The 26852-nt window shown below is 36.8% G+C and overlaps 1 protein-coding gene across 5 annotated transcripts in view; it reads left to right on the forward strand.

The window, feature by feature from the left end:
- Positions 1–26852, forward strand: part of LOC141389067 (uncharacterized) — a 166349-nt gene that overhangs the window by 115473 nt on the left and 24024 nt on the right. The window contains exon 1 of one of the 5 annotated variants that reach the window (XM_073960106.1): positions 2672–2806. The exons of the other annotated variants lie outside the window; for them this stretch is intronic. Within the exon in view, the coding sequence (XP_073816207.1) occupies positions 2743–2806 (64 nt within the window). The 5' untranslated portion in view covers positions 2672–2742. Of the gene's footprint in view, positions 1–2671; positions 2807–26852 lie in introns of those variants that run through there. 5 annotated transcript variants of the gene reach the window in all.

A 26852-nucleotide genomic window follows, 5' to 3' on the forward strand; every position in this document is an offset into this window, starting at 1 on the left:
TCACCTAGGCCTTTCTTCCCCAAGAGGAATTTTCTGTGCCCCAGACTTTCACCTCCATTTTGTTGCACAGTGTTATCTAATCTAATCTAAAAAAATGTGTTCAGCTAAGTGAAAGATACCACCTACGGGGCTATGTCAAAGAGTCAACTTATCTTTAAATTTATAAGCGGAAAAGTTTTATAGCTGCAGGGAACTTCAAGAGTCAAATTGAGGGTAGTTTCATCAAAACAATGTAGACCCTCAAAAATGGACCCATGTTGACGAATTTTAGTGAAGAAATTTCGTGACCACTGAAAATTCCCGAAAATCGGGGGGGATATACCAAAACATGGACCTATATTGACGATGTTTCGTTGGAGATGTTTTATGACCACTGAGAACTTCAAATGTCAAATTACAGCTATATCGGTTAAAAACTGTAGCTAAAATTCTCAAAATACCGAAAATTGGGAGGTACCGTTCTATGGTGGCTATACCAAAACATGGATCTATGTTGACGATGTTTGGTGGAGATATTTCATGACCACTGAGAACCTCAAATGGCAAATTACAGCCAGTTCGGTTAAATATTGTAACTAAAATGCTCAAAATACCGAAAATCGGGAGGTACGGTTATAAGGGGGCCATACCAAAACATGGACCTATGTTGACGATGTTTGGTGGAGATTTTTCATGACCACTGAGAACTTCAAATGTCAAATTACAGCTAGTTCGGTTAAAAATTGTAGCTAAAATTCTCAAAATACCGAAAATCGGGAGGTACCGATATATGGGGGCTATACCAAAACATGAACCTATGTTGACGATGTTTCGTGGAGATGTTTCATGACCACTGAGAACCTCAAATGTCAAATTGCAGATAGTTCGGTTAAAAATTGTAGCTAAAATTCTCAAAATACCGAAAATCGGGAGGTGCCGTTATATGGGGACTATACCAAAACATGGACCTATGCCCATATCCTTTGGGATATAAGTGTGTTGATCACTAGGAACCCTAAGTGCCAAATTATAGCTAATTCGGTCTGCAAATGTGGCGAAGAACGTCAAAATACCTCAAGTACCAAAGAGTGGACCGATATAGCCCATCTTCGAACTTGACCTACCTATGGAAAAAAGACCCTCGGGTGCAAAATTTCAGCACTCTATCTCAATTATTGCGGACGCTAGAGTGATTACAACAGACGGACAGACGTACATGGCTAGATCGTCTTAGAATTTTATCCTGATCAAGAATATATATACTTTATAGGGTCGCAAATGATTAGTTCGATATGTTACAAACGGAATGACAAACTTAATATACCCTCCATACTATGGTGGAGGGTATAAAAAGTATCAGTCGGCTTTGCGGGCAGAGATATACCGGTAGCCTATGTGAATTGGAACTTTCATCTACGGACAGATCGAATGTATTTAGGGTATTTTCAGAATTTTGTGGCACTTTTTGCACATTTGAACTTGCCGACAAAAATGTGGATTAGGATTAAAGTTCAACAGTTTTGCGCTGGAGGGAATGGACCGACATAGTGCATTTCGGAAGTGGATCTTATTTTGAGAGTCATACCTTTTCGATAGATATCGCGCCCACTAGTCATTTCAGTGGGTTATCGTACACCTGTTGGACAAATATGCCAGGAAACATGGACTTGTCCACGAAAAACATAATATGCTTTAAACAGGACCACAAAGAACATCATCGGTATAAATTTCCAAAGGATCTCCGAACAGACCCTAAACTGCACTAGGGCACAAATGTTGAACTTTTGTGGGGGAGGTATCCTAGCTTTTTGTCGGGTTAACCTTATTTACGAGGATTTACTTGACGCGTATACACAATAGAATTGAAATTTAAAACGCAGTGGGTTTATTAAATCCGCTTATATGTAAACGTAGTATTACATCCTTTTTTTAAATCTAACAACAATTGTGTACAATAGCAGGAGTTTGACAGTACACAATTTAAATAAAATTGAAAATTTTAAATAATAAATAATTTTCACTACAAAATAATTAAATATTTAAAACATTAACAAAAGGTTTAAAACGGTGGGCATTCATTTATTAATTTAGTCTATTTTCCACTGTAGTTTTTGTCGTTCTTTTCTAACGGCAATCAATGGTCGCCAAGATGATGATTAATTTTTATGATTTTATTAGCTGTGAAGTTGAACAGGTGTTCACCGAAAAAAAATGTGCTTGAAAATTGTGTTTTGTGTTTATCGTTGTTTTTTGATTTTCTTTTTCGTTTTTGGGCAGGTGCTCAACCCCCATTAAAATGTATGGTGTGTGGACGATAAGAATCCACAAATCGAAAGGTAGTGCAAGGTAGTCAAACTCAACAAACTAAGGCGAACGATAATCGCTGATTAGTTATTGAACACACACACACAGCCAAGTCATGTAGCAACAACAATTCAAACAAGTATATCAAATAGATTAAAAAATCTTTCCATGAATGGCAAACAGAGATAACAATGGAAATTGTACAATAATTCCAATTGCCTCAATAAGTTGGGCAATTTTTGGTGTTTTTGGGTATGCGAATATGTATGTCCAGATAAGATTTGATTAGAAATCGAAGAAATTTTGTAAACACTACATTCGTTGGCTGTTTGGTTATTTGGTTAGGGATTTCTTTTAATTTCATTTCAGTTGCAATTTATTCATCAACGCCAAACCGGCAAATTGTTACTCGCATTTAGGAAAAAGTGTTTGGAAAACAAACAAAAAATAAACTTTAAAATGATATTAATTAAAAAATCGAATATAATTTCAATATGTGTGCTGCTTGGTCTCTTGACCACAGGTTGGTTTTATGTTCATTTTTTTGTTTTATTCTGAAAAAAATAACAACTATTGTTGAAAAAAATTTCAAAAAAAATTTTAAATAAATTTGCAAGTGAAAATGTGTTTTGTGATGGCAACAATTTAAGAAGTGTAGCATTTCGAAATATTATTAATTAAGATAACTATTATCCCTCTAAGGTGGCTTCAAGTTGAAAACTTAAATTTTTTGTTCTTGGCAGAAAGTGTGCTATTGTTAATGGCAAAAACAATTCTGTATGACTTTTTTTTGAAAATAAGATTCGATAGAAATTTTCTATTCGCTGAATTTCTATCCATACAAGACCTGTTAAAGGTATTCGAATGGTGGGGACGATATAGCCAATATTCGAACCCGATTTATGTCTAGGAAAAATATTGGGATATTTCTACAAGGGACAATTCTTGAAATAGTTCAAATTTAAACTGCACTTAGTTTAATATCAGGATTTCATTTATAGAAGATATGTTCTATACATAGAAGACCTATTAAAGCTCTTATATTTTTAGAAGACATGCTAAGGGTTCTCTGCTCGTAGAAGACCTGGCAAAAGTTTTCTATTCGTAGAAGATCTGTTAAAGGTCCTCTAATCGTAGAAGACTACTCTACTCGTAGAATACCCGTTCAAAGTTTTCCATTCGTAGAAGACCTGTTAAAAGTCTTCTATCCGTAACAGACCTTTTAAAGGTCTCCTGACCTCTTAAAGGCCTTATCTTCGTAGAAGACCTGCTAAAGGTCTTCTCTTCGTATTTGTTTATAAAATACATATTAAAGATTTTCCACTCCCAGAAAAACTGTTAAAGGTGCTCTAGACGCAGAGGACTGGTTAAAAGTCTTCTAACTTTAGCAGACTTTGTAATGGTCCCATATTCGCGGAAGAACTGTTAAAGATGTTCTATCCTCAGTAGATCTGTTAAAGATCTCCTATCTGCAGAAGATCTCTTTAAGGTCTTTTTTTATAGAAGGTGCTCTAGACGCAGAAGACTGGTTCGAACTGTAGCAGACTTTGTAATGGTCTCCTATTCGCGGAAGTCCTGTTAAAGGTGTTCTATCCTCAGTAGATCTGCTAAAGATCTCCTATATGCAGAAGACCTCTTTAAGGTCTTTTTATATAGAAGGAGCTCCAGACGCAGAAGACTGGTTCTAACTGTAGCAGATTTTGTAGTAGTCTCCAAATCGCAGAAGACCTGTTAAAGGTCTTCTATCCGTGGGAACCCTTTTAAAGGTCTCCTATCAGTTAAATGATTTTTTTTATTCGTAGAAGATTTTCTAAGATCTCCTATTGGCATAAGACCTACTAAAGGTCTCCAATCCTCAGAAGACCTATTAAAGGTCTTTTATCCGTAGAAGACCTTTTAAAGGTCTCATAATCGTAGAGGACCTATTAAATGTCAATTCGTAGAAGGTCTGTTAAAGGTCTTCTCTCAGTAGAAGATCGGATGAAGTTTTTTCATGCTAAGAAGACCTGTTAAATGTACCCTATTATCAGAAGACCTGTTAAAGACCTTCCATCCGTAGAAGACCATTTAAAAGTATCCTATCCGCAGAAGACCATTTAAGGGTATCCTAATCGTAGAGGACCTGTTAAAAATCTTCCATCCTTAGAAGACCTGTTTATACCCTCAGCATTTATGCTAACGAGGGTATGTACACTTTCATACGGGCAAAATGTGCCTCATCGAAATAATGGTTTTAGACCCCAAGTATGTTTGGACGAAATCCGTTTCAGACAATTTGGAGTTGATTTAGCCATGTCCGTCCGTCTGTCTGTCGCCTGGATGGGGCGCACGATAACTCTCGTACGAATCAACCGATTCAGTCCAATATTTGGCTTTCGTAATATTTTGTCCAAATTTAAATTAAGTTTAGAGATATGTTATATCGTTACATTCCTTCCGGTACCTCCCCCACAAAAGTTCGAAAATGTTCGGAAAATATGTGCGCACGATAACTCTTGAAGGAAGTAATCTATTTGGTACATGCTTTCCACATCGTGAAATTTCTACCAGAATTATATGAGGTTCCAATATGGACCTGCTCTTGAATCACATTGATTTTTGTTGTAACAACTTGTATTCACTGTCTCAAAAAATACCTGTTAAAGGTCCTCTATTCTTACGGGATTTGCTATTTGTAAAGGATCAGACCTTCTATTCTTACAGGATCTTTTAAAAGTCTTCTATTTGTAAAGGCCTCCTATCCTCAGATGACCCGCTAAATGTCTTCTATTCTCTGAAGACGTGTAAATGGTTCTATATCTTAGAAGACCTGTTAAGTTTCTTCTTTTCGTAGAATACCTGTTAAAGGTCTCCTATCCGCAGAAGACCTGTTAAAGGTGTCTTAACCGTAAAAAAATGTTTCCTATCCGCAGACAATTTGTTAAAGGTGTTCTATCGGCAGTAGATCTATTGAAGAACCCTTATCTGCAGAAGATCTCTTTAAGGTATTTTATTTATAGAAGACCTGTTAAAGGTCCTTTGTTAGTAGAAAACCTGCTAAATGTCTCGTATTCATAGTAAATCTGTTAAAAATTTCCAATCCGCAGAAGACCTGCCAAAGGTTTTCTATTCGTAGAAGACCTGTTAAAGGTCTACTATCTATTCGTAGAAATCGCAGAAGACCTTTTGAAGGTCTTCTATTAGTAGGTAAAGGCGTATTATGCTAGTAGAACTATTATTCATAGAAGACCTGTTTAAGGTCTTTTGTTCGTAGAAGTCATATTAAGGGTCTTATGTTCGTAGAAATCCTGTTAAAGGTGCTCAATATGAAGAAGGTCTGATGACTGTATCCAATCCGCAGAAGTCATGTTAAAGGTCTTACATGTGTAGAAGACCTGTTAAAGGTCTTCCTTTAGTAGTAGCTAAAGGTCTTCTGCTCATTGAACCTACCGAAGTGCAGGCCATTCATCTTACTTACTTACTTACTTAGGTGGCATTTATATTAAACAGAACGTCCTGTTCCATAAACCGAACTAAGAATACTCGTATATTTCCACACGCACCGATCTTTTTGCTTTACTTCTCCAATTTTGGATGCCATGTTTTGTGATATCTTCTTCAACTTGGTCTTTCCATCGGAGTTTTGGCCTTCCCTTGGGGCGTCGAGTGGCCCGTATTCAAATGCCTTTTTGGCGGGGGCATCTTTATCCATCCTGCTGACATGGCCAAGCCAACGCAATCGTAGTATCAGTGTCTGATAGAGTGTAAGTTTTGTTTGACGAGAGGTGGCTTTACTTCTAACTGTTTACTTAGACCAAAGTAACATCTGTTGGCCAATATTATTCTTCTTTTGATTTCAAAACTGATGTAATTCGTTTTATTTATGACGGTGCCTCTGAACATCAACAGTTGGTCCGAGTCTACTGGACGTCTTACGTGTTGATACCATAAACTTTGTCTTATTGCCGTTGACTGCCAGACCCACTTTAGCAGACTCTTTTTTCAATTTTCGCAAAGGTGGCTGTTACGGATCGAGTTGATCGACCTATTATATCAATATCGTCTCCGTAGGTCAGTAACATTATATCCTTATTGTATATAGTGCTATTTTTATCTCTATCGGTATATACATTCGCTTCACGTATGACCTTTTCCAATAGAATGTTAAATAGGTCACACGATAGATATATCCTTGGTCTGCTCATCTTTCTCTTCGGTCGGGGCATGGGCGCAGATGAGACTGATGTTAAAAAACGTTGCTTTTATACGGATTGTGGCAATTCTCTCGTCAACAGGAGTGAAGCTGGAGACAAGATTTTTAAGCCTCCTATTTACCATAAATCCAACACTTAGATCATGTTTCGTTTCATGGCAGCTATAATACAGTGTGAAATTTTTTGTTATTTTTACGTCTGCCCGGTTCCATTGCACTTCCTGTAAGGCGATAATATCAGCTTTGTACTTGCCAAGTACATCCGCCAGTGCGCAAACTGCACCAGCTCTGTAGAGAGACCTGACATTCCAGGTGCAGATTCGCAGATCATGGTCCTTAAAACGTATGCGGGGTTCGTCAACTTTAGAGGGGTTTGTTTTTCTTCTTTTTCTTGGTTTTTTTCATAGTAGTCGGTGTTTTGACGGGTGAGTTACTAGCCCAAGTCCCAACCCAAGTTTTTAACGTTCTTATGGGTCAACGCGCCAGGTGACACCACGGGGAGGTCAGTGTCCACTTAAGATGAAAGAAGGACCAAGATAAATCATGGACTTTGCCATGTTAAAGCCGGTCAAGACCGTTGCTTGGTATCATTCATCCCCTACGTCACCCAGATCATTCATCTGAGGAATATGAAAATAATAAATCCACTCTCACACTGTTCACCACTTGAACGGTAGAAATGAGGCTCCAACTCGACATATTGGTCGATGGTGTATTGATTCCGACCACTAACTACAGCAAAACATTGGGTGTATCGTTCAATAACATGCTTAAGTCGTCCGCGCAAGCCAAAGCTATTTGCGATAAGATCAAAAGTAGGAACAAGTTCTTTAAGTCGCTGGCCGGCATCACTTGGTGTGCTTACAAAGAAACCTTGTTGACCTCTTACAAAGCAATAGGCCGGTCTGTGATAGGCTATACGTCGCCAGTATGGTATGTAAATGTTAGCGCTACGCAGTGGAAGAATATTCAAACCTGCCAGAATGGCGACCTGAGAACTGTAACAGGGTGCCTCCTCATAACACCAGTGGGTTATATTTATGAGATTGTTCTCGATGCAGTACCTGCTTGGATGTTATCGCAGTCAGCATCCCTGAGAGGCTTCCCCCACCCAGGCACGTCAGGAGAGGTTTTCAGGACCTAGAAAGAGAGAGAGAGAGGTTCAAAGGTATAAACGGGAACCTCTAGACCAACGAGCCTCTCAGACAGTTTTCACATTCACACTCATACAGTCGCGCAGGTAGTACAGAGATACAGTGTGAATGCCGTACTTGGGGACCACCCTTCATCCATCGCAACAGAAGAACGCCAGCTACCAAGACACATGATTGGTTTTAGCCCAGTTAGTAGGTGGTTTAGACTAGCCATCTATATCATATGTGTTGAAATTTACCATTCTTATGCAGTCGTTAATGGGGGATTTTCTTCACGCCATTTACTTTTTGCGTCCACACCAGCAAAAATGCAGTGAAATTGCATTTCTACATTGTCTGTGTGGGTAGATATGAAATGTTTTTATTTCGATACACATGATTTTGATGGCTAGTGTAAATTACCTCTATGATGCAGCCGCTTTAATTCGTAATGGGCCCGAATTTATACCACAACACCCAACGGCATATGGATTGGGGACACGATGGTTTTGTTTAGCTTCCCAGCTAACCGCACTCAGCTGTGTCCTGAATCTTTGTGGACGCAACCAGTCCATGTTGCAGAATTTTCGAATCTGACTAAAATATACGAACAAAAATATTTGCATTCCTACAACAACAACCAAAATTCTTTTACGTACATTTAAATAAAGTTCTTCTATCCATTAAAGACCCTTTAAGGGTCAAAAGTCGTTATTTTCCTCCAATTGAATTTTTTTACAACGACTGTGTTGCCTTGCAATGTTATAAACATTCAATTATATATTTCACTCATATTTTTATTGGATACGAAACAGCTACTCTGTTCACTGCAGGTAAAATAAATATTAAGTGACAAATAACGCAGAAAATTGTCTCCCGCCAAATATTACGATAAACAAACGAAAAATAACCGACTGCAACACAGCATTTAGTTAGCCAAACAATTCGTACAACTACAAACAACTTTTTAGAGTCATTCTCACTCTCTCAATGCCAATAAAATGTTAATTGCTAGCAATGAAAGAAAAACAATAACAAAATAGAATAAATACAACAAAATATGATAGACAATAACATTTGAATTTTTGTTATACACAAAAAATCGTCGTTCGGTCAAAGGATAATGGAACAGGAGCTGAATTTGTTTCTCTTTTTTTTTTTTTGCTGGAGGTAAATGCAAACACACACACAGACATGTTGTGAGCCATGCACTATGACAACATTCCAGGACAAATAATGTCGCGTTGTCAAGGTCAGGTTCCCCTTTCGATTTTTTGGAATTTGTTTTTTGTTCTCCCTCTTTGTTGGTATTTGTTTGTTTTTTTGTTCGTGTATTTGGCCAATGACTTTGAATATTGAGTTGTAAGTGTCGCAATGCCTTTTTGATGTTGTTGTTTACACACCATTTGAAGTACTTATGTACATATAGCACCTTTTCAACAAAAGGGTAGTAACCCAAAATTTCTTGTTTTTCAGTAGAGACAAAAAACTGTTGATACATTACTAGTAACTCTGAAGACATGAAGAGTGACATAACGGTACTTTTTTGACGAAAGATTAGAGAAAATAATGGGAGATTTTTATGGTGGATGGAGTTGATCATACGATATCGTTTTCTAATAAAAAGTGAAAATTCCAAAATTTTGAGTTACTACCCTTTTGTTGAAAATTTGCGATATGTATGTTTACATTATTTCTGAAATAAAAACATGCATTTATCCAAACGCTTGTTAAACTAAAATAAACAAGTAAAAAGTCGTCGGCCCGGCCGAACTTTTTATACCCTCCACTATGAAATATTCTTATCTATAATGGAACAATTAGTTTCCTTTCCCAGCAAAATGTTCGAGTTTTAACAACGTTCATTGTGATTTCGAGTCTCCGACAACATCAAGCCTATTGTAAATAACTAATCTTATATATTTCGAACAAGATTCATCCCTATTGGATCGATGGATGAAATCAACTGCTGATGAAAAGATCGAATATTTCACGACTTCCTTTGCATGGGTTCAAATGCTGATGAAAAGATCGGATCTTTCACCACTTCCTTTGCATGGGTTCAAATGCTGATGAAAAGATCGGATCTTTCTCGACATCCTTGGCATTGGTTCAAATGCTAATGAAAAGATCGGATCTTTCACGACTTCGATTGAACCAATGCAAAATATGCCATGAAATCACGTCATCGCATAGAACCCCTTCCTTCAAATTTTGCTGAGTTTCCTATCCGCAATTTTAGGTGCAAAAATTGTTCGAGCACGGATACCTCAAATGCCCTAATTATTTCATCTAATCTAAGAAATGTGTTCAACCAGGTGAAAGGTACCATCTATTGGGCTATATCAAAGTGTGGGCCTACCTTGACAATTTTTGATGTAACAGTTCTGTAACTACAGGGAACCGGGTAGTTCCGCCAAAGAGTGTAGCTAAAACCCTCAAAATCGGGAGGTACCGTAATATGGGGGCTATACTAAAAAATTCACCTATGTTGACGATTTTTAGTGAAGAAATTTCGTGACCACTGAGAATCTCAAATGTCATATTACAGCTAGTTCGGTTTAAAATTTTAGTTAAAATCGTCAAAAATACCGAGAATCGGGAGGTACCGTTATATGGGGGGCTATACCAAAACATGGACCTATGTTAACGTCTTTTAGTGAAGAAGTTTTGTGACCACTGAGAACCTCAAATGCTAGTTCGGGTTAAATTTTTAGTTAAAATCGTTAAAAGTACCGAAAAACGGGAGGTACCGTTAGAAGGAAGCTATATCAAAACATGTACCTATGTTGACGATATTTGACAGAGAACCTCAAATGTCAAATTACAGCCAATTCGGTTAAAGATTGTAACTAAAAGCCTCCTAATACCGAAAATAGGGAGGTACCGTTACATGGGTGCTATAACAAAGCATGGACGAGTTTTCATGGGGAACTTTAGTGATCACTGAGAACTTCAAATGTCAAATTACAGTCAATTCCGTTAAATATTGTAACTAAAATCTTCAAAATACCGAAAATTCGGAGATAGCGTTAAATGGGGGCTATAGCAAAACATGAACATATGTTGACGAGTTTTGGTGGAGAACTTTCGTGATCACTGAGAACTTCAAATTACAGCTATTTCGGTTAAAAATTGTAGCCAAAATCCTCAAAATACCGAAAATTGGGAGGTACCGTTGCATGGCGGCTATACCAAAACATGGACCCATGTCGAAGATTTTTGGTGGACAACTTTCGTGATCACTGAGAATTTCAAATGTCAAATTTCAGCTATTTCGGTTAAAAATTGTGGCTAAAATCCTCAAAATACCGAAAATCGGGAGGTATCGTTATATGGGGGCTATACCAAAACACGGACCTATGTTGACGATTTTTGGTGGAGAACTTTCGTGATCACTAAGAACTTCAAATGTCAAATTACAGCTATTTTGGTTAACAATTTTAGATAAAATCCCCAAAATTCTGAAAATCGGGAAGTACCGTTATATGGGGGGCTACACCAAAACATGGACCTATGTTGACGATTTTTGGTGGAGAAGTTTCGTGACCACAGAGAACCTCAAATGTCAAATATCAGCCAATTCGGTTAGAGATTGTAAGTAAAATCCTCAAAATACCGAAAATCCGGAGGTATCGTTATATTTGGGCTATACCAACACATGGACCTATGTTGACGAGTTTTGGTGGAGAACATTCGTGACAACTGAGAATCTTAAATGTCAAATTACAGTCAATTCGGTTAAAAATTGTAGCCAAAATCCTCAAAATGCCGAAAATTGGGAGGTACCGTTACATGGGGGCTATACCAAAACATGGACCTATGTTGAAGATTTTTGGTTGAGAACTTTCGTGATTACTGAGAACTTCAAATGTCAAATTACAGCTATTTCGGTTAAAAATTGTAGCCAAAATCTTCAAAATACCGAAAATTGGGAGGTACCGTTACATGGGGGCTATACCAAGAAATGGGCCTATGTTGTAGATTTTTGGTGGAGAACTTTCGTGGCCACAAAGAACCTCAAATGTCAAATTACAGCCAATTCGGTTAAAAATTGTAGCTAAAATCCTCAAAATACCGAAAATCGGGAGGTATCGTTATATGGGGGCTATACCAAAACATAAACCTATGTTGACAATTTTTGGTGGAGAACTTTCGTGATCACTGAGAACTTCAAACGTCAAAGTACAGACATTTCGGTTAAAAATTTTATATAAAAGCATTAAAATTCCGAAAATCGGGAGGTACCGTTATATGGGAGCTATATCAAAACATGGATCTATGTTGACGATATTTGGCGGAGAAGTTTCGTGACCACAAAGAACCTCAAATGTCAAATTACAGCTATTTCGGTTAAAAATTGTAGCTAAAATCCTCAAAATACCGAAACCGTGAGGTACCGTTACATGGGGGCTACACCAAAACATGGACCTATGTTGAAGATTTTTGGTGAAGAACTTTCGTGATCACAAAGAACCTCAAATGTCAAATTACAGCTATTTCGGTTAAAAATTGTAGCTAAAATCCTCAAAATACCGAAAATCGGGAGGTACCGTTACATAGGGGCATCAAAATTCCGAAAATCGGGAGGTACCGTTATATGGGAGCTATATCAAAACATGGATCTATGTTGAAGATTTTTGGTGGAGAACTTTCGTGACCACAAAGAACCTCAAATGTCAAATTACAGCTATTTCGGTTAAAAATTGTAGCTAAAATCCTCAAAATACCGAAAATCGGGAGGTACTGTTACATGGAGGCTAAACCAAAACATGGACCTATACCCATAATTTTTGTTTTATAAGTATCTTGACACTTCGGAACCCCTAATTTCAAATTCGGTCTGAAAATGTAGCTAAATACGTCACAATACCAGAAATCGGGCGTTACATTATATGGGGACTATACAAAAATGTGGACCGATATAGCCCATCACCGAACCTGACCTGTCTGCAAACAAAAGACGCATTTTCCCAAATTTTTGGCGTTCTATCTCCATTTTTGTGGATGCTAGAGTGATTACCACAGACGGACGGGAATGCATTAGACTGGTTTTAACTCAAAGGAAAAAATCGATGTCGAATTTTTTATGCGGCAGCCATAAAGTGTTTAGTTTTGTTAGATTTTAAAATTGCCAAAGTTTGAGGACAATCGGAATATGTTAACACGTGCAACTGGGGCCTCAAAGTTTCCATAGTAATTTGTATGAAAAAGGCAACATCGATAAGGAATTTTTACCAGTTCATTTCTGTGGCTAAAATTTTGAAAATAGGGTCGAATTTTAATATTAGCTATACATAGGTCCCATGGAAACTTTGAGGCCCCAGTGGCACGTGTTAACATATTCCGATAGTCCTCAAACTTTGACAATCTTAAAAAGTAACAAAACTGCGGGGTGCCGCATAAAAACTCAGACGTCGATTTTTAGAAACCACTCTAGTAGGCATTGATCTACTGAGAATTTTACCCTGATCAAAAATATATATATACTTTATAGAGTCGCAAATGTGGAAAAACAAACTTAATATTCCCTCCAAACAATGCACGCAGAGAAGAGATATTGTAGGAGCAATCATATTCTAAGCACAAAATAGTGCATTGTAAAAATCTGAAAATATATATTGTTGTCATTATGGTGCCTGACACAAAATATGTGGTTGAAACAAAAATACATATTTTCATATTTTTAAAATACACTATTTTGTTTTTAGAATATGATTGTTCCTACAATATCTCTTCTCTGCGTGTGGTGGAGGGTATAAAAAATCGGTATTATGGTTTGGTAGATATGTATGTTACGGTTTTTTTGCTGAACGGTTTTTGTCTTGGATAAAAATATAAAAAAATATTTCCAAATACTTTCATTACATATTTCTCATGAAATTCGCACGGAAAATACGAAGACACAAAATGAAGTAAAGTTTGGGTAGTCGAAATACTTAAAAATGTGAAAAGAACTTTATTACAAATGTTGTGTTGCCTTGTTGGGTTTCTGATCAGGACCAGTTATATACGAGCAAAGAAACCATAGAAATACCTTGACCAGCATAAACTGCATTAAAATCCGTACAGCTTGGAACATCCCCTAGCATTTGATGCCTTGTTATTTAATTAAATCCATGATTGATCTAAATTGTTGTACTCGACTATTCAGCCACTTCGTTCCACCCTATAGTTCATGTGTGCATGTATATATTATTTTTTTTTTAAGCATGCTTCTTTTGGGTCTTTATTAACATTTGCCAGGTGTTGAACCTTTTAGTATTCGTATGTGAAACACTTGATTAACTCAGCACCGTTTCAAAACCCCTCTCCACCACCACCCCTTTCTAAATAAGATTTATATTCATTCGATGAAACACTAAAAAACTTTCGTGTTAACCTTCCCTACGATAGGGAAACAATAGTGTCGTGTTATGTATTTTTGTCGTTGAACAAATGTTATTTCTTATCAAACTTTTAAACACACACGAAGGCAAAAAAAAAACGAAAGTCCAAACGACATGACAAAAAAAAAAGTGGAAATACTTTTGTTCTCTTAACAAATTTAAATTAAAAAGAAAATTAAACAATTTATTAAAATAAGAAACTCATTTTCAACAATTAAAAGAAAAATAATAGGAATGAAAGTCATGAAGAGAACAAAAAATCGATGAACATTAGTTGAAACAAAGCTTTATTTTAAAGAAACTTTATCTTAACTTTTAAACAAAGAAAATTCCATCAATGGTATGTAGCTCAAAAATGGGAAAACGCCAATCTGTACGCCTACAATTTTAAAATAATAATAGTAATAACTTTCAAAACTCATTCAACCACTTATTTTTTAATTTTAAAATAATTAATGGCTGTCATCGTGGTGCAATTGTTTAGTACGCAGGGGCTCTAATGCTGACAGGGGCATAATGCTGTCGTAATTTCCTTAGTATTTCAGCCATGTAAATTTACTCTCTAGAGTTGATCTCGATACACTTTTTTATTTCATTTCTTTTACTTCATGGCTGTATACTACCAACAATATTAAATACATATATATAGTCATCACTTTTCCCCTACCACTAAAAGATTTTCCGCACCACACAGTGGGCATTTTAGTGGAACTCTACTCATAACTTCTAATGTAAGGGACGTAGGTTATTAAAATTTTCCAAAAATGTTTCTTACATTTGTGGGTCGTATCTGGATAGGTGGCGACTGTTTTTACGTATTTCGACCATTTTGCAACCGATTGTGCTGAAATTGCTATGTTAGAGTTTCAGTGGATGGAGAACATCTGTACAAAATATTGTTAATATCTGTTCGCGTTTCGGTATAGTTCTCATTGAGCGGTACCGGCCGACATGACATATTTTAAAGGTGTCAAGCACACTTACCAACCTATTTGTTTGTATTTTGGAATTTGTTTTCTTCATAGGTAGAAAACCGCTTTGCGAAATATATGCAACGTAGGTTCTCGTTTTGCTATAGATCCAATATGAAGAGTCCCCAATTTGAGATATTTTGAAGGTGTTAGGTAATTATTGCCAACCGAGTTTAGTTTACTTGAAAATTTGTATTCGTTAAATAGAAAATGTTGTAATAAAATAATTTGCAGTCTTGATCCTTGCTTTGGCCCTAATCGCCCTTCCCCAAAACATCCACAGACATTAACAAATAAAAATAAAAACAATTAAAAAAAGTATCAGTAGGCTTTGCCGACAGTGATATACCCTCAGCCTATGTGAATCGAAACTTTCATCTACGGACAGATCGAATGTATTTAAGGTCTTTTGAACAATTTTGTGACCTTTTTTGGACATTTGACCTTGCTGTAAAAAATGTGGATTAGGGTTAAAATTCAAAAGTGTTGTGGAGGAGGTACTTAAAGGAAAGGACCGATTATGGAAGTGAGTCATATTTTGGGAGTCATATCTTTTCGATAGATATCGCCCCCACTAGTCATTTCAGTGCGTCATCGTGTATCTTTTAGACCAGTATGCCAGGAAGCATGGACTTGTCCACGGAAAACATTATATCGCTGTAAACAGGACCACAACGGACAGCATCTTCGAACACACCCTAAACTGCACTTAGACACAAATGTTGAACTTTTGTGGGGGAAGCACTCTAAGGAGAGGACTGGTATTGGCCATTTTAGAAATATTAGGATATCCAAAGTTTGGACTAAATTGATTGACCCGTTCAAAAGATATCGTGCATGCCATTTTAGTGACTTTTTTAAATATTGGAAGTACAGGAATTAAAACTAAATTTGGATTTGATCAGAAGTATGGACTTGCCCCTGAAAAAAACTTTTACCGTCGTATTTGGGGCAGCTAATGCATTTTGCTTCAACAATAATCAAATTGATTCGAGAGCAGGTCTTAAAGCGAAATAATCCTAAATTTTGTGTGGGAGGTACCCGAAGGAGTGGACCGATTGAGTCCGTATTGAAACCTCGTCCAAGTCCGGTAAAAATTTCAAGATGTGTGAAGTATGGACAAAATCGGTTGGATCGGAAGGAGTGGTCCGATATAACCCATCTTGGAACTTAAACATCGGACAAAATATTACGTCGGACAAAATATTTAAGTTAGTTAAGGTGCAGAAGTTTTTTCAGATTCTGAAACAGCAATGTTCATAGATGATAAAAATACAAAAACAAGGTGGAACAACTTTTCGACAATGGATAGAATCCTACTGCCTCCCACTATTGCTTAAATTACACTGTGAACACAAATGTTGGGGCAGAGATAATTCCTGTTGGAGATGAAAGCCCTTGGTGTGTGTATGTTAAAAACCCCGAAGGACAGATGCGCCGTGAGTCGAACTTCCGCGTTATGGCGTGATGAGGTTTTTGCAAGAGACCCTGTAAGCCATCATGAATTAGCATTATATCTTCGTTTGTTGTTTTTGTAGAGCACTTAAGCAACAGTAAACAAAGATACAACGCTAATTCCTGATGGGCCACAGGGTCTCTAACAAAAATTGCATCACGCCATAACGCGGAAGTTTGGCTCACGGAGGATCTGTCCTTCGGGGTTCACAATATACTCACCTAGGCCTTTTTTCCCCAAGAGGAATATTCCGTGCCCCAGACTTTCACCTCCATTTTGTTGCACAGTGTTATCTAATCTAATCTAATCTAATCTAATCTAATCTAATCTAATCTAATCTAATCTAATCTAATCTAATCTAATCTAATCTAATCTAATCTAATCTAATCTAATCTAATCTAATCTAATCTAATCTAATCTAATCTAATCTAATCTAATCTAAAAACAAGTAAGAAAAGTCTATAGTCGGACGGAGCCGACCATGGGATACCCTATACCACTATCCCTGGACAATCGCTCTCCACGGAACTTCTTTTCAATGATTGTGAAAATTTAATGATCAAATATCAGAGATGTAATGTATAATACTTATGACTAAAACCAAAAAGTTATCTAGCATGACAAAGACATTTTTGTAGCAGGAAAGGAAAATTTAGTACACACAAACTAAAATGTAATGAAACCCACTTATGTAGTACTACTACTTCCGTTGTTTAACCGCTACGTTATTGAAATTTTTACCAATTTCACACAAAAGTTTCAGTCCATTTAACCCGCTATTATCTGATCTTTACGTTGGTTTGTACGCTTCTTCTTCATCATAAACTCAAACATTGCTTAAACTTTTGCTGGACATTATTTTGACCTACAGAGCTGCTACAAAATTGGTTAAAATTTTATTTTTGGTCCATTTCATCCCCTGAACATTTCAGGATCATTACCAAAAACCAGAGTTCGAAAATAAACAGTACACTAACATAGTGTACCGCTCCGAGAACAGTATCACTAAAATATTTTTAGCGTTAGTGTTCCGGAACACAAACACTAAAAAATATTTTAGTGATACTGTTCCGGAGCACAACGAAAAACGTAGTGTACCACATTTTGGTACACTAAAAACGTTGGGTACCGCAGTCGGAACACTAAAAATCGTAGTGTTCCGCAGTCGGAACACTAAAAATCGTAGTGCTCCGCAGTCGGAGCACTAAAAATCGTAGTGCTCCGCAGTCGGAACACTAAAAATCGTAGTGCTCCGCAGTCGGAACACTAAAAATCGTAGTGTTCCGCAGTCGGAGCACTAAAAAATCGTAGTGTACCACATGTCGGAACACTAAAAAATAACGTAATGATAATGTACCACACACGAGTTTATTATGATTTGGGAGGAAAATTAAATATTTATAATTTTTGAATTATGTACAAATTAAGACATAAAAACACAGATACGCCTGTTATATCCATGTATGTATACATATTAATTAATAACGTTGGGAACTTAAGTAGAAAATATGAAAAACATTGATTCGGTTGTTGTACAATGGCGCACTAAAAATTGTAGTGTTCTGACTGTGGATACATAGAAAATACCACAAAGGAGTTTATTATGATTGGTGAGCAAAATTAAATATTTTATATTTTTTTTAATAAATACAAATTAAGAAATAAACTATAATAGAACACGTGAAAAACGTCTGATTTGATTTTTGGAGAATGGATCAATAAAAATCGTAGTGTTCGGCTGCGGAGCACTAAAAAACGTAGTGTTCCGACTGCCAGATCACTAAAAATCGTAGTGTTCCGACTGCCGGATCTCTAAAAATCGAAACAAAGGATCAGTAAAAATCGTAGTGTTCGGCTGCGGAGCACTAAAAATTGTAGTGTTCCGACTGCCGGATCACTAAAAATTTTAGTGTTCCGACTGCCTGATCTCTAAAAATCGAAACAAAGGATCAATAAAAATCGTAGTGTTCGGCTGCGGAGCACTAAAAATCGTAGTGTTCCGACTGCCGGATCACTAAAAATGTTAGTGTTCCGACTGCCGGATCTCTAAAAATCGAAACAAAGGATCAATAAAAATCGTAGTGTTCGGCTGCGGAGCACTAAAAATTGTAGTGTTCCGACTGCCGGATCTCTAAAAATCGAAACAAAAGATCAATAAAAATCGTAGTGTTCGGCTGCGGAGCACTAAAAATCGTAGTGTTCCGACGGTCAAATCAGATATTTTACACATTTACTTCTAATTTTTATTTATTAATATGTAATTATTTATCCTAAAAACATAAAATATTTAATTTCCCTCATAAATTATAATAAACAGACGATTACCTTAACGTTATTTTTAGCGCTTTGGCTCGTGGTACGCTACGATTTTTAGTTCTCCGGCAGTCGGACAAACTATGATTTTTACTTATCCGGCAGTCGGAACGCTACGATTTTTAGTGATCCGGCAGTAGGAACACTACGATTTTTGTGCTCCACAACCGAACACTACGATTTTTATTGACCCATTGTTTCGATTTTTAAAGATCCGGCGGTCGGAACACTACAATTTTTAGTGATCCGGCAATCGGAACACTACGATTTTTAGTGATCCTGCGGTAGAAACAATACGATTTTTAGTGCTCCACAACTGAACACTACAATTTTTATTGATCCATTGTTTCGATTTTTAGTGATCCGGCAGTCGGAACCCTACGATTTTTAGTGATCCGGCAGTCGGAACACTAAAATTTTTAGTGATCCGGCAGTCGGAACCCTACGATTTTTAGTGATCCGGCAGACGGAACACTACGATTTTTAGTGCTCCATTGTCCAAAAATCAAATCAGATATTTTACACATTTACTTCTAATTTTTATTTATTAACATGTATTTATTTATCCTAAAAACATAAAATGTTTAATTTCCCTCATAAATTATAATAAACAGACGATTACTTTAACGTTATTTTTAGCGTTTTGGCTCTTGGTACGCTACGATTTTTAGTGCTCCACAACCGAACACTACAATTTTTATTGATCCATTGTTTCGATTTTTAGAGATCCGGCGGTCGGAACACTACAATTTTTAGTGATCCGACAGTCGGAACACTACGATTTTTAGTGATCCGGCAGTCGGAACACTACGATTTTTAGTGCTCCATTGTCCAAAAACCAAATCAGATGTTTTTCACATTTTCTTTTAATTTTTATTTATTAAAAAAAAATATATATATAATATTTAATTTCCTCAGAAATCATAATAAATTAATGTATGGTTCATTACCTTATAGTTTCAAAACATGGTACAAAACGATTTTTAGTGCTCCGGCACAACGATCTTTCTGCTTCATTCCACAAAAACTAAATATTGTTTTTTCATAATTTTGACCATATTTCGAAATGTGTTTAACTAATTTAAACATACATGGATATAACAGTTTATCTTAATTTTTATTTGATCAAATTTAACCAAATATTTAATTTTCCTAAGAAAACATAATACCTTTATTATTTTTTAGTGTTCCAACACGTGGTGCACTATGATTTTTAGTGATCCGGCAGTCGGAACACTAACATTTTTAGTCCTCCGCAGTCGGAGCACTAAAATTTTTAGTGCTCCGCAGTCGGAGCACTACGATTTTTAGTGCTCCGGCAGTCGGAACACTAAAATTTTTAGTGCTCCGCAGTCGGAACACTACGATTTTTAGTGCTCCGCAGTCGGAGCACTACGATTTTTAGTGCTCCGGCATGCGGTACACTACGATTATCGTTGTGTTCCGGTACAGTATGACTAAAATATTTTTTAGTGTTTGTGCTCCGGAGCGGTACACTATCGTAGTGTACCTATCCACCTTGGTAGGGTACAGAACGGTACGGTACGATATTATAGTGTTTATTTTCGAACACTGCCAAAAACTAATCATTTCTATTCTGGCCCGAACACAATCTCCTTAAAAAATTTGTTATTGAAGTTCAAATTGCCTTAAGCTTGTTTACAATTTTTAATGGACGGACACACACCGCTAAATCGCTTTATCTCGTCGAGATATGAATTTTGGCATTCCAAATAAGGGGTCTAGGACGAATATTTCGTGATGTTACATAAATTATTGTTATGTACGCTACTTTGCGAAATATATATGTCCTCAAGGAATTAAAATATCGACCAAAAATAAAATTTTTATATTTTTCATACAAAAGTAATGGTTCATTTGACCCGCTAAAGAATATCAGATCATCATTCAAAATTGTAGGCATCTTTTTCGACCTATACTCTTACCCGGTGCAAAATTTCGTGACTATTGATGTATAATTGCGACTTCTAGCGAGTTTATTATTACACTACAAACAAATAACGGAATATATTAGGCTGTAACTCTGTTATCTGATCATGCACACCAACATAATTGGCATCAATTGAAAGGTCAAGCGTTTCACTTTCAAGTATATCTCACTTGTCCGGAATGTCACTTCCAGGAATTAAGATATAAGCTGTATATTAAAATTTTTCACAATTTTCACACAAAAGTTTTGGTCCATTTAACCCTCTAAATATTATCCGATCGCCATCTCAAATTGCAAGCTTCTCCTTTGTGATATACTCTTACCTTATTTAAAATTACGCGTTTATCGGACTATTATTGAGACCTACAGAGCCGCTACAAAATTGGATAAATATTATGTTTTTGGTCCATTTCACCCGCTAAATATTACACGATCATCACCAATAAGACTAGGGATCTATTCTGATCTGAACCCGACCTCCATACAAAATTTCGTGACGATCGGTCCATAATTGCGGCCTGGAGCGTGTTTACAATTTATAATGGACAGACGGACGGACGGACGGACGGACGGACGGACTGACGGACGGACACACATCTCAAAATCGCTTTACCTCGTCGAGATATGAAAAATGGTATACCACATTGGGGGTCTCCGACGAATATTTCGCGGTGTTACATGAATTTTTACCAAAACAAACTTATAATACCCTTTTCCACATTGTGGTATAGGGTATAAAAATGTGTTCAGCTAGGTGAAAGATACCACCTACGGGGCTATATCAAAGAGTCAACTTATCTTTAAATTTATAAGCAGAAAAGTTTTATAGCTGCAGGGAACTTCAAGAGTCAAATTGAGGGTAGTTTCATCAAAACAATGTAGACCCTCAAAAATGGACCCATGTTGACGAATTTTAGTGAAGAAATTTCGTGACCACTGAAAATTCCCGAAAATCGGGAGGATATACCAAAACATGGACCTATATTGACGATGTTTCGTTGGAGATGTTTTATGACCACTGAGAACTTCAAATGTCAAATTACAGCTATATCGGTTAAAAATTGTAGCTAAAATTCTCAAAATACCGAAAATTGAGAGGTACCGTTATATGGGGGCTATACCAAAACATGGATCTATGTTGACGATGTTTGGTGGAGATATTTCATGACCACTGAGAACCTCAAATGGCAAATTACAGCTAGTTCGGTTAAATATTTTAACTAAAATGCTCAAAATACCGAAAATCGGGAGGTACGGTTATAAGGGGGCCATACCAAAACATGGACCTATGTTGACGATGTTTGGTGGAGATGTTTCATGACCACTGAGAACCTAAAATGTCAAATAGCAGACAGTTCGGTTACAAATTGTTAAAGTTCGGTTAAAAATTGCAGCTAAAATTCTAAAAATACCGAAAATCGGAAAATAACGTTATATGGGGGCTATACCAAAACATGGACCTATGTTGACGATGTTTCGTTGGAGATGTTTTATGACCACTGAGAACTTCAAATGTCAAATTACAGTTATTTCGGTTAAAAATTGTAGCTAAAATTCTCAAAATACCGAAAATTGGGAGGTACCGTTATATGGGGGCTATACCAAAACATGGACCTATGTTGACGATGTTTGGTGGGGATGTTTCATGACCATTGAGAACCTCAAATGGCAAATTACAGCTAGTACGGTTAAATATTGTAACTAAAATGCTAAAAATACCGAAAATCGGAAAGTACAGTTATAAGGGGCCATACCAAAACATGGACCTATGTTGACGATGTTTGGTGGAGATGTTTCGTGACCACTGAGAACCTCAAATGTCAAATTGCAGATAGTTCGGTTACAAATTGCGAAAATTCTCAAAATACCGAAAATCGGGAGGTACCGATATATGGGGGCTATACCAAAACATGTACCTATGTTGACGATGTTTCGTGGAGATGTTTCATGACCACTGAGAACCTCAAATGTCAAATTGCAGATAGTTCGGTTAAAAATTGTGGCTAAAATTCTCAAAATACCGAAAATCGGGAGGTGCCGTTATATGGGGACTATACCAAAACATGGACCTATGCCCATATCCTTTGGGATATAAGTTTGTTGATCAGGAACCCTAAGTGCCAAATTATAGCTAATTCGGTCTGCAAATGTGGCGAAGAACGTCAAAATACCTCAAATCCGGAGGTACCGTTATATGGGGACCATACCAAATAGTGGACCGATATAGCCCATCTTCCAACTTGACCTGCCTATGGAAAAAAGACCCTCGGCTAGATCGTCTTAGAATTTTATCCTGATCAAGAATATATATACTTTATAGGGTCGCAAATGATTAGTTCGATGTGTTACAAACGGAATGACAAACTTAATATACCCTCCATACTATGGTGGAGGGTATAATAAGTTTCAGTGTTTTATTTATAAATACACTGAAAACTAGAAATTTATTTTCCTCTTTCCCTCAATAAGTATATTCTTCTTCATAAAGTATCTCTCAAATAAAACGATTGCATTTAAATTAAAAATGGTGGCAAAATTAAACGGCAAGGGAGATTCCACCCTGAAGAAGAATACTTATTGAGGCTAAGCGACAAATTATTTTCTAGTTTTCAGTGCGATTATAAATAAAACACTGAAACCTAATGTTCTAATTTTATAATAAATATACGCCAGTTGTAGAGAAGTTTTAGATGTCAAAAATAATCAGCAAAGGTCATCTAAATTATGCTGGAGAAATATAAGAAGTAAATTTTAGCTAGGAAAGCTGCTCACGGTCATAAAATGATCGCAAGACGCGATATTTGCTTAATATGCATTTGTTTACCATATATTTCAGGTTATTATCTAGTAAAAGTACGTTTTTATTATTCGGTAATCCGGAGACCGCCGAAACATGTGGTGTCCGGATTATCGTGATTATACTGTAATTTTTATGGGGCCAAAGGCGAATTTAAATTTACCAGTTCTTTGTTGTGGCTAAAACACTAATCCTACAACAAATTGTGAAAATCGGCTCGAATTTTAATATTAGCTATATATAGGCCCCATGGAAACTTTGAGTCCACAGTGGCAAGTGTTACTATAATGGGGCCTATTCAAAGGCCTATTCAAACTTTGTGGAGTAGTTTCCTGACTGCGGAGAACATCAAATCACAAATTACAACTATTTCGGTTAAAAATGTTAGCTAAATGCCGGAAATCCGGAGGTACGCTTATATGGGACCTATACCAAAATATGGACCTATGTCCATAAAGCTACATAACTATTTTATCGATTCACTCCTTCGGGTACATGCTACACAAAAATTCAAAAGTTTTGTCACAAGTACGGTTTAGAAACATTTTACGGATCATCATAAAATTTTCTGCAGCAGCTTTTATAACGGTACAACCTTTCCGGGTTTAAGTCCATACTTCCAGAGATAACATCCCAAAAGCTCTAAATAATACTGCCGGCATCAACTCATAAAACTGATGAACACTGAAACTTCTGCATTAAGTAACCGATTTGACTGAAACATTGATCATGTTCGAATAAGGGTTATATTGGAAACCATCTTCGGGTACCTCCTTCAAAGGCTGCGTTTGAATTTTTATCGAAAATACTTTTTGTGGTTTTGTTTACAACGATATACAACAAGAGGTCAAAAAAGTAAAATGTGTGATGGGCAGGAGTGATTGATCGTAAAATAAATGTATACGTGTGAGGTTTGCTTGTTCTTGTCTTTTGTGGGAACACGATAGCAGTGTCGCCAGGCGTCATTTGACATTTTTTTGGGCAGTTTGACAGTTTTTAGCCTAAGCGTACTCAAGACAGTTTCGCATACGACTATGTGTTGTGTTGTTAAAAGTGACTTGAAAAAATCACTTTGCATAAAAAAGTGTAAATTCTCTTTTTTATGCAGTGATTTTTTCGTCCGATAACTTTTCACAAATTCCGACGTGGATAATCACGGCAAAAGTGGATCGATCAAATTCAATCTTTGTATGTCGATAAAGGGCCATCCTATAGCACTATGAAAAACTGGTTTAACAAATTCAATCGTGGCCGGCACTCGCATTAAAAACAAAGTTCGTGAGGGTCGTCCAAAAATGGTCGTTGTGCAAGACAAAATTAAGCCGTGTGTGAACGGATAATGCAAGATCGGCATGTTATGTAACGTGAGATTGAGGTATCCTTGGGCATTTATTCTACCAAATAACACTTGATATTGCATGAACGCTTCGCGGCAAAAATGGGGTTTTTCTATACGGTTTTAGACCCCAAGTATGTTTGGAGGAAATTCGTTTCAGAAAATTTGGAGTCGATTTAGTCATGTCCGTCCGTCTGTCTGTCGGTCTGTCTGGCTGGTGCGCCCGATAACTCTCGAACGGGTCAACCGATTGGAACCAATTTTTGGGTATAGTAATATTTTGTCCAAACTTAGTTTAAGTTCGAAGATGGACCATATTGGTCCACTCCTTCGAGTACCTCCCCCAAAAAAGTTCAACATTTTCTGTAAAATGGTGTGAACGATAACTCTCGAAGGGAACAATCGGCTTGGTCCAAACTTACCACATCGTATTATTTCTTCCAGATATAGATCGGGTTCGAATAATTCAAACAGTCATGTATCAGGTTGGAATATGGACTATATCGGTCCACTCCTTCGGGTAATATTTCGAGTCCTTTATGAAGAAGTTTGGTTATTAAAAATGTTTAGTATATGTCATTGATTTTGTATAGCCCCACATTATGGTACGTACAGATTCTAAAGCAAACTCGTGATGTTTTTATACCCTCCACCATAGGATGGGGGTATATTAAGTTTGTCACTACATTTGTAACTACTCGAAATAATCATTGTAGACCCCACAAGCTATATACATTCTTGATCAGCGTGCAATTCTACATCGATATGGCCATGTCCGTCCGTCTGTGGAAATCAGTCTAGCGTCCGAACGGATTGACGTAGGTGGATGAAATTTTGGGAAAATTTATTATTTGTACGTAGGACTTTTGGTATTGAAAGCGGGTTATGTAGGTCCACGCTTTCGTATAGCCCCCATACAAAATGACGCGTGACGCGTCGTCGTTTTAAGGAATTTTTAAGATATTTGTCCCATTTTACCACCGAATTGGTTGTAATTTGGTATTTTGTGTCTCCAGAGGCCAACAAACATTCCTACCAAGTTGGTTTATATAGGTTCACGTTTTGGTATAGCCCCATATAACGCCCCATATAAAGTACGCGTCATTTTAATATATTTTGAATGTATTAGTCCCATTTGACAACAGAATCGGTTGCAACTTTGTATTTTGTGCTTCCAGAGGCTAAGAAACATTTCTACCATAAAATGTTTATATAGGTCCACGTTTTGATATAGCCCCCATAGGACGATATCTCCCGATTTTCGGTATTTTGAAGGTTTTGGCCTCATTATCACACCGAGATGGCTGAAATTTGGTATTTAGTCTTAGTTGGGGGTATAAAACTTCCCCCCCAGAAATTTTTAGCTATAGGTCCGCGCCATCATAAAGCCCCCATAGAACGGTAACTTCAGATTTTCGGTATTTTGAAGGTTGTGGCCACATTAATCCACTGAAATGGCTGAAATTTATGGTGGAGGGTATAAAAAGTTCGGCCCGACCGATCTTAACGCTTTTCCCACTTGTTTTTTTTTTTTTTTTTTTTGTCAGTGGCTGAGGGTGTATCTCCCTCAGCACAGCTGACTGATATTTTCTTACTTGTTTCTTCGGTCCGATTTAAGAAATTTAAGAAATGTTGCCAACATTACAGGGGGATATTTTGCCACCGTTGAAAAGTGTTTTGATGTTGCCTGGACGGGTAATCGAACCCACGACCTTATGTGTGCAAGGCGGGTGTGGATACAATTGCACCCAAGTTATAATTAAATTATCCAAATTAAAAACGAATCGACTGACACACAGTAAAATAAACGACATTCATGCTAATAATCACAAAAAATTCCAGTGGCGTAGTTTTATAATGCACAATTATTATTTTTTTTTTCTTAACACATCAACAAATCGGAATGTTATCAACATAACATAGATTAGGCTCATAAACGAATCGAACACCTGTTCAACAGAAAGTTAAATTGGTAATCAGTGTGTAATAAATGATTCGAAGTAAATCCGATAAGAAGTGTGTTACTAATCA

Source organism: Musca autumnalis, unplaced genomic scaffold (assembly GCF_047663935.1).
Source record: "Musca autumnalis isolate F117 unplaced genomic scaffold, ASM4766393v1 scaffold_1, whole genome shotgun sequence".
Classification (NCBI taxonomy): Eukaryota; Metazoa; Arthropoda; class Insecta; order Diptera; family Muscidae; genus Musca; species Musca autumnalis.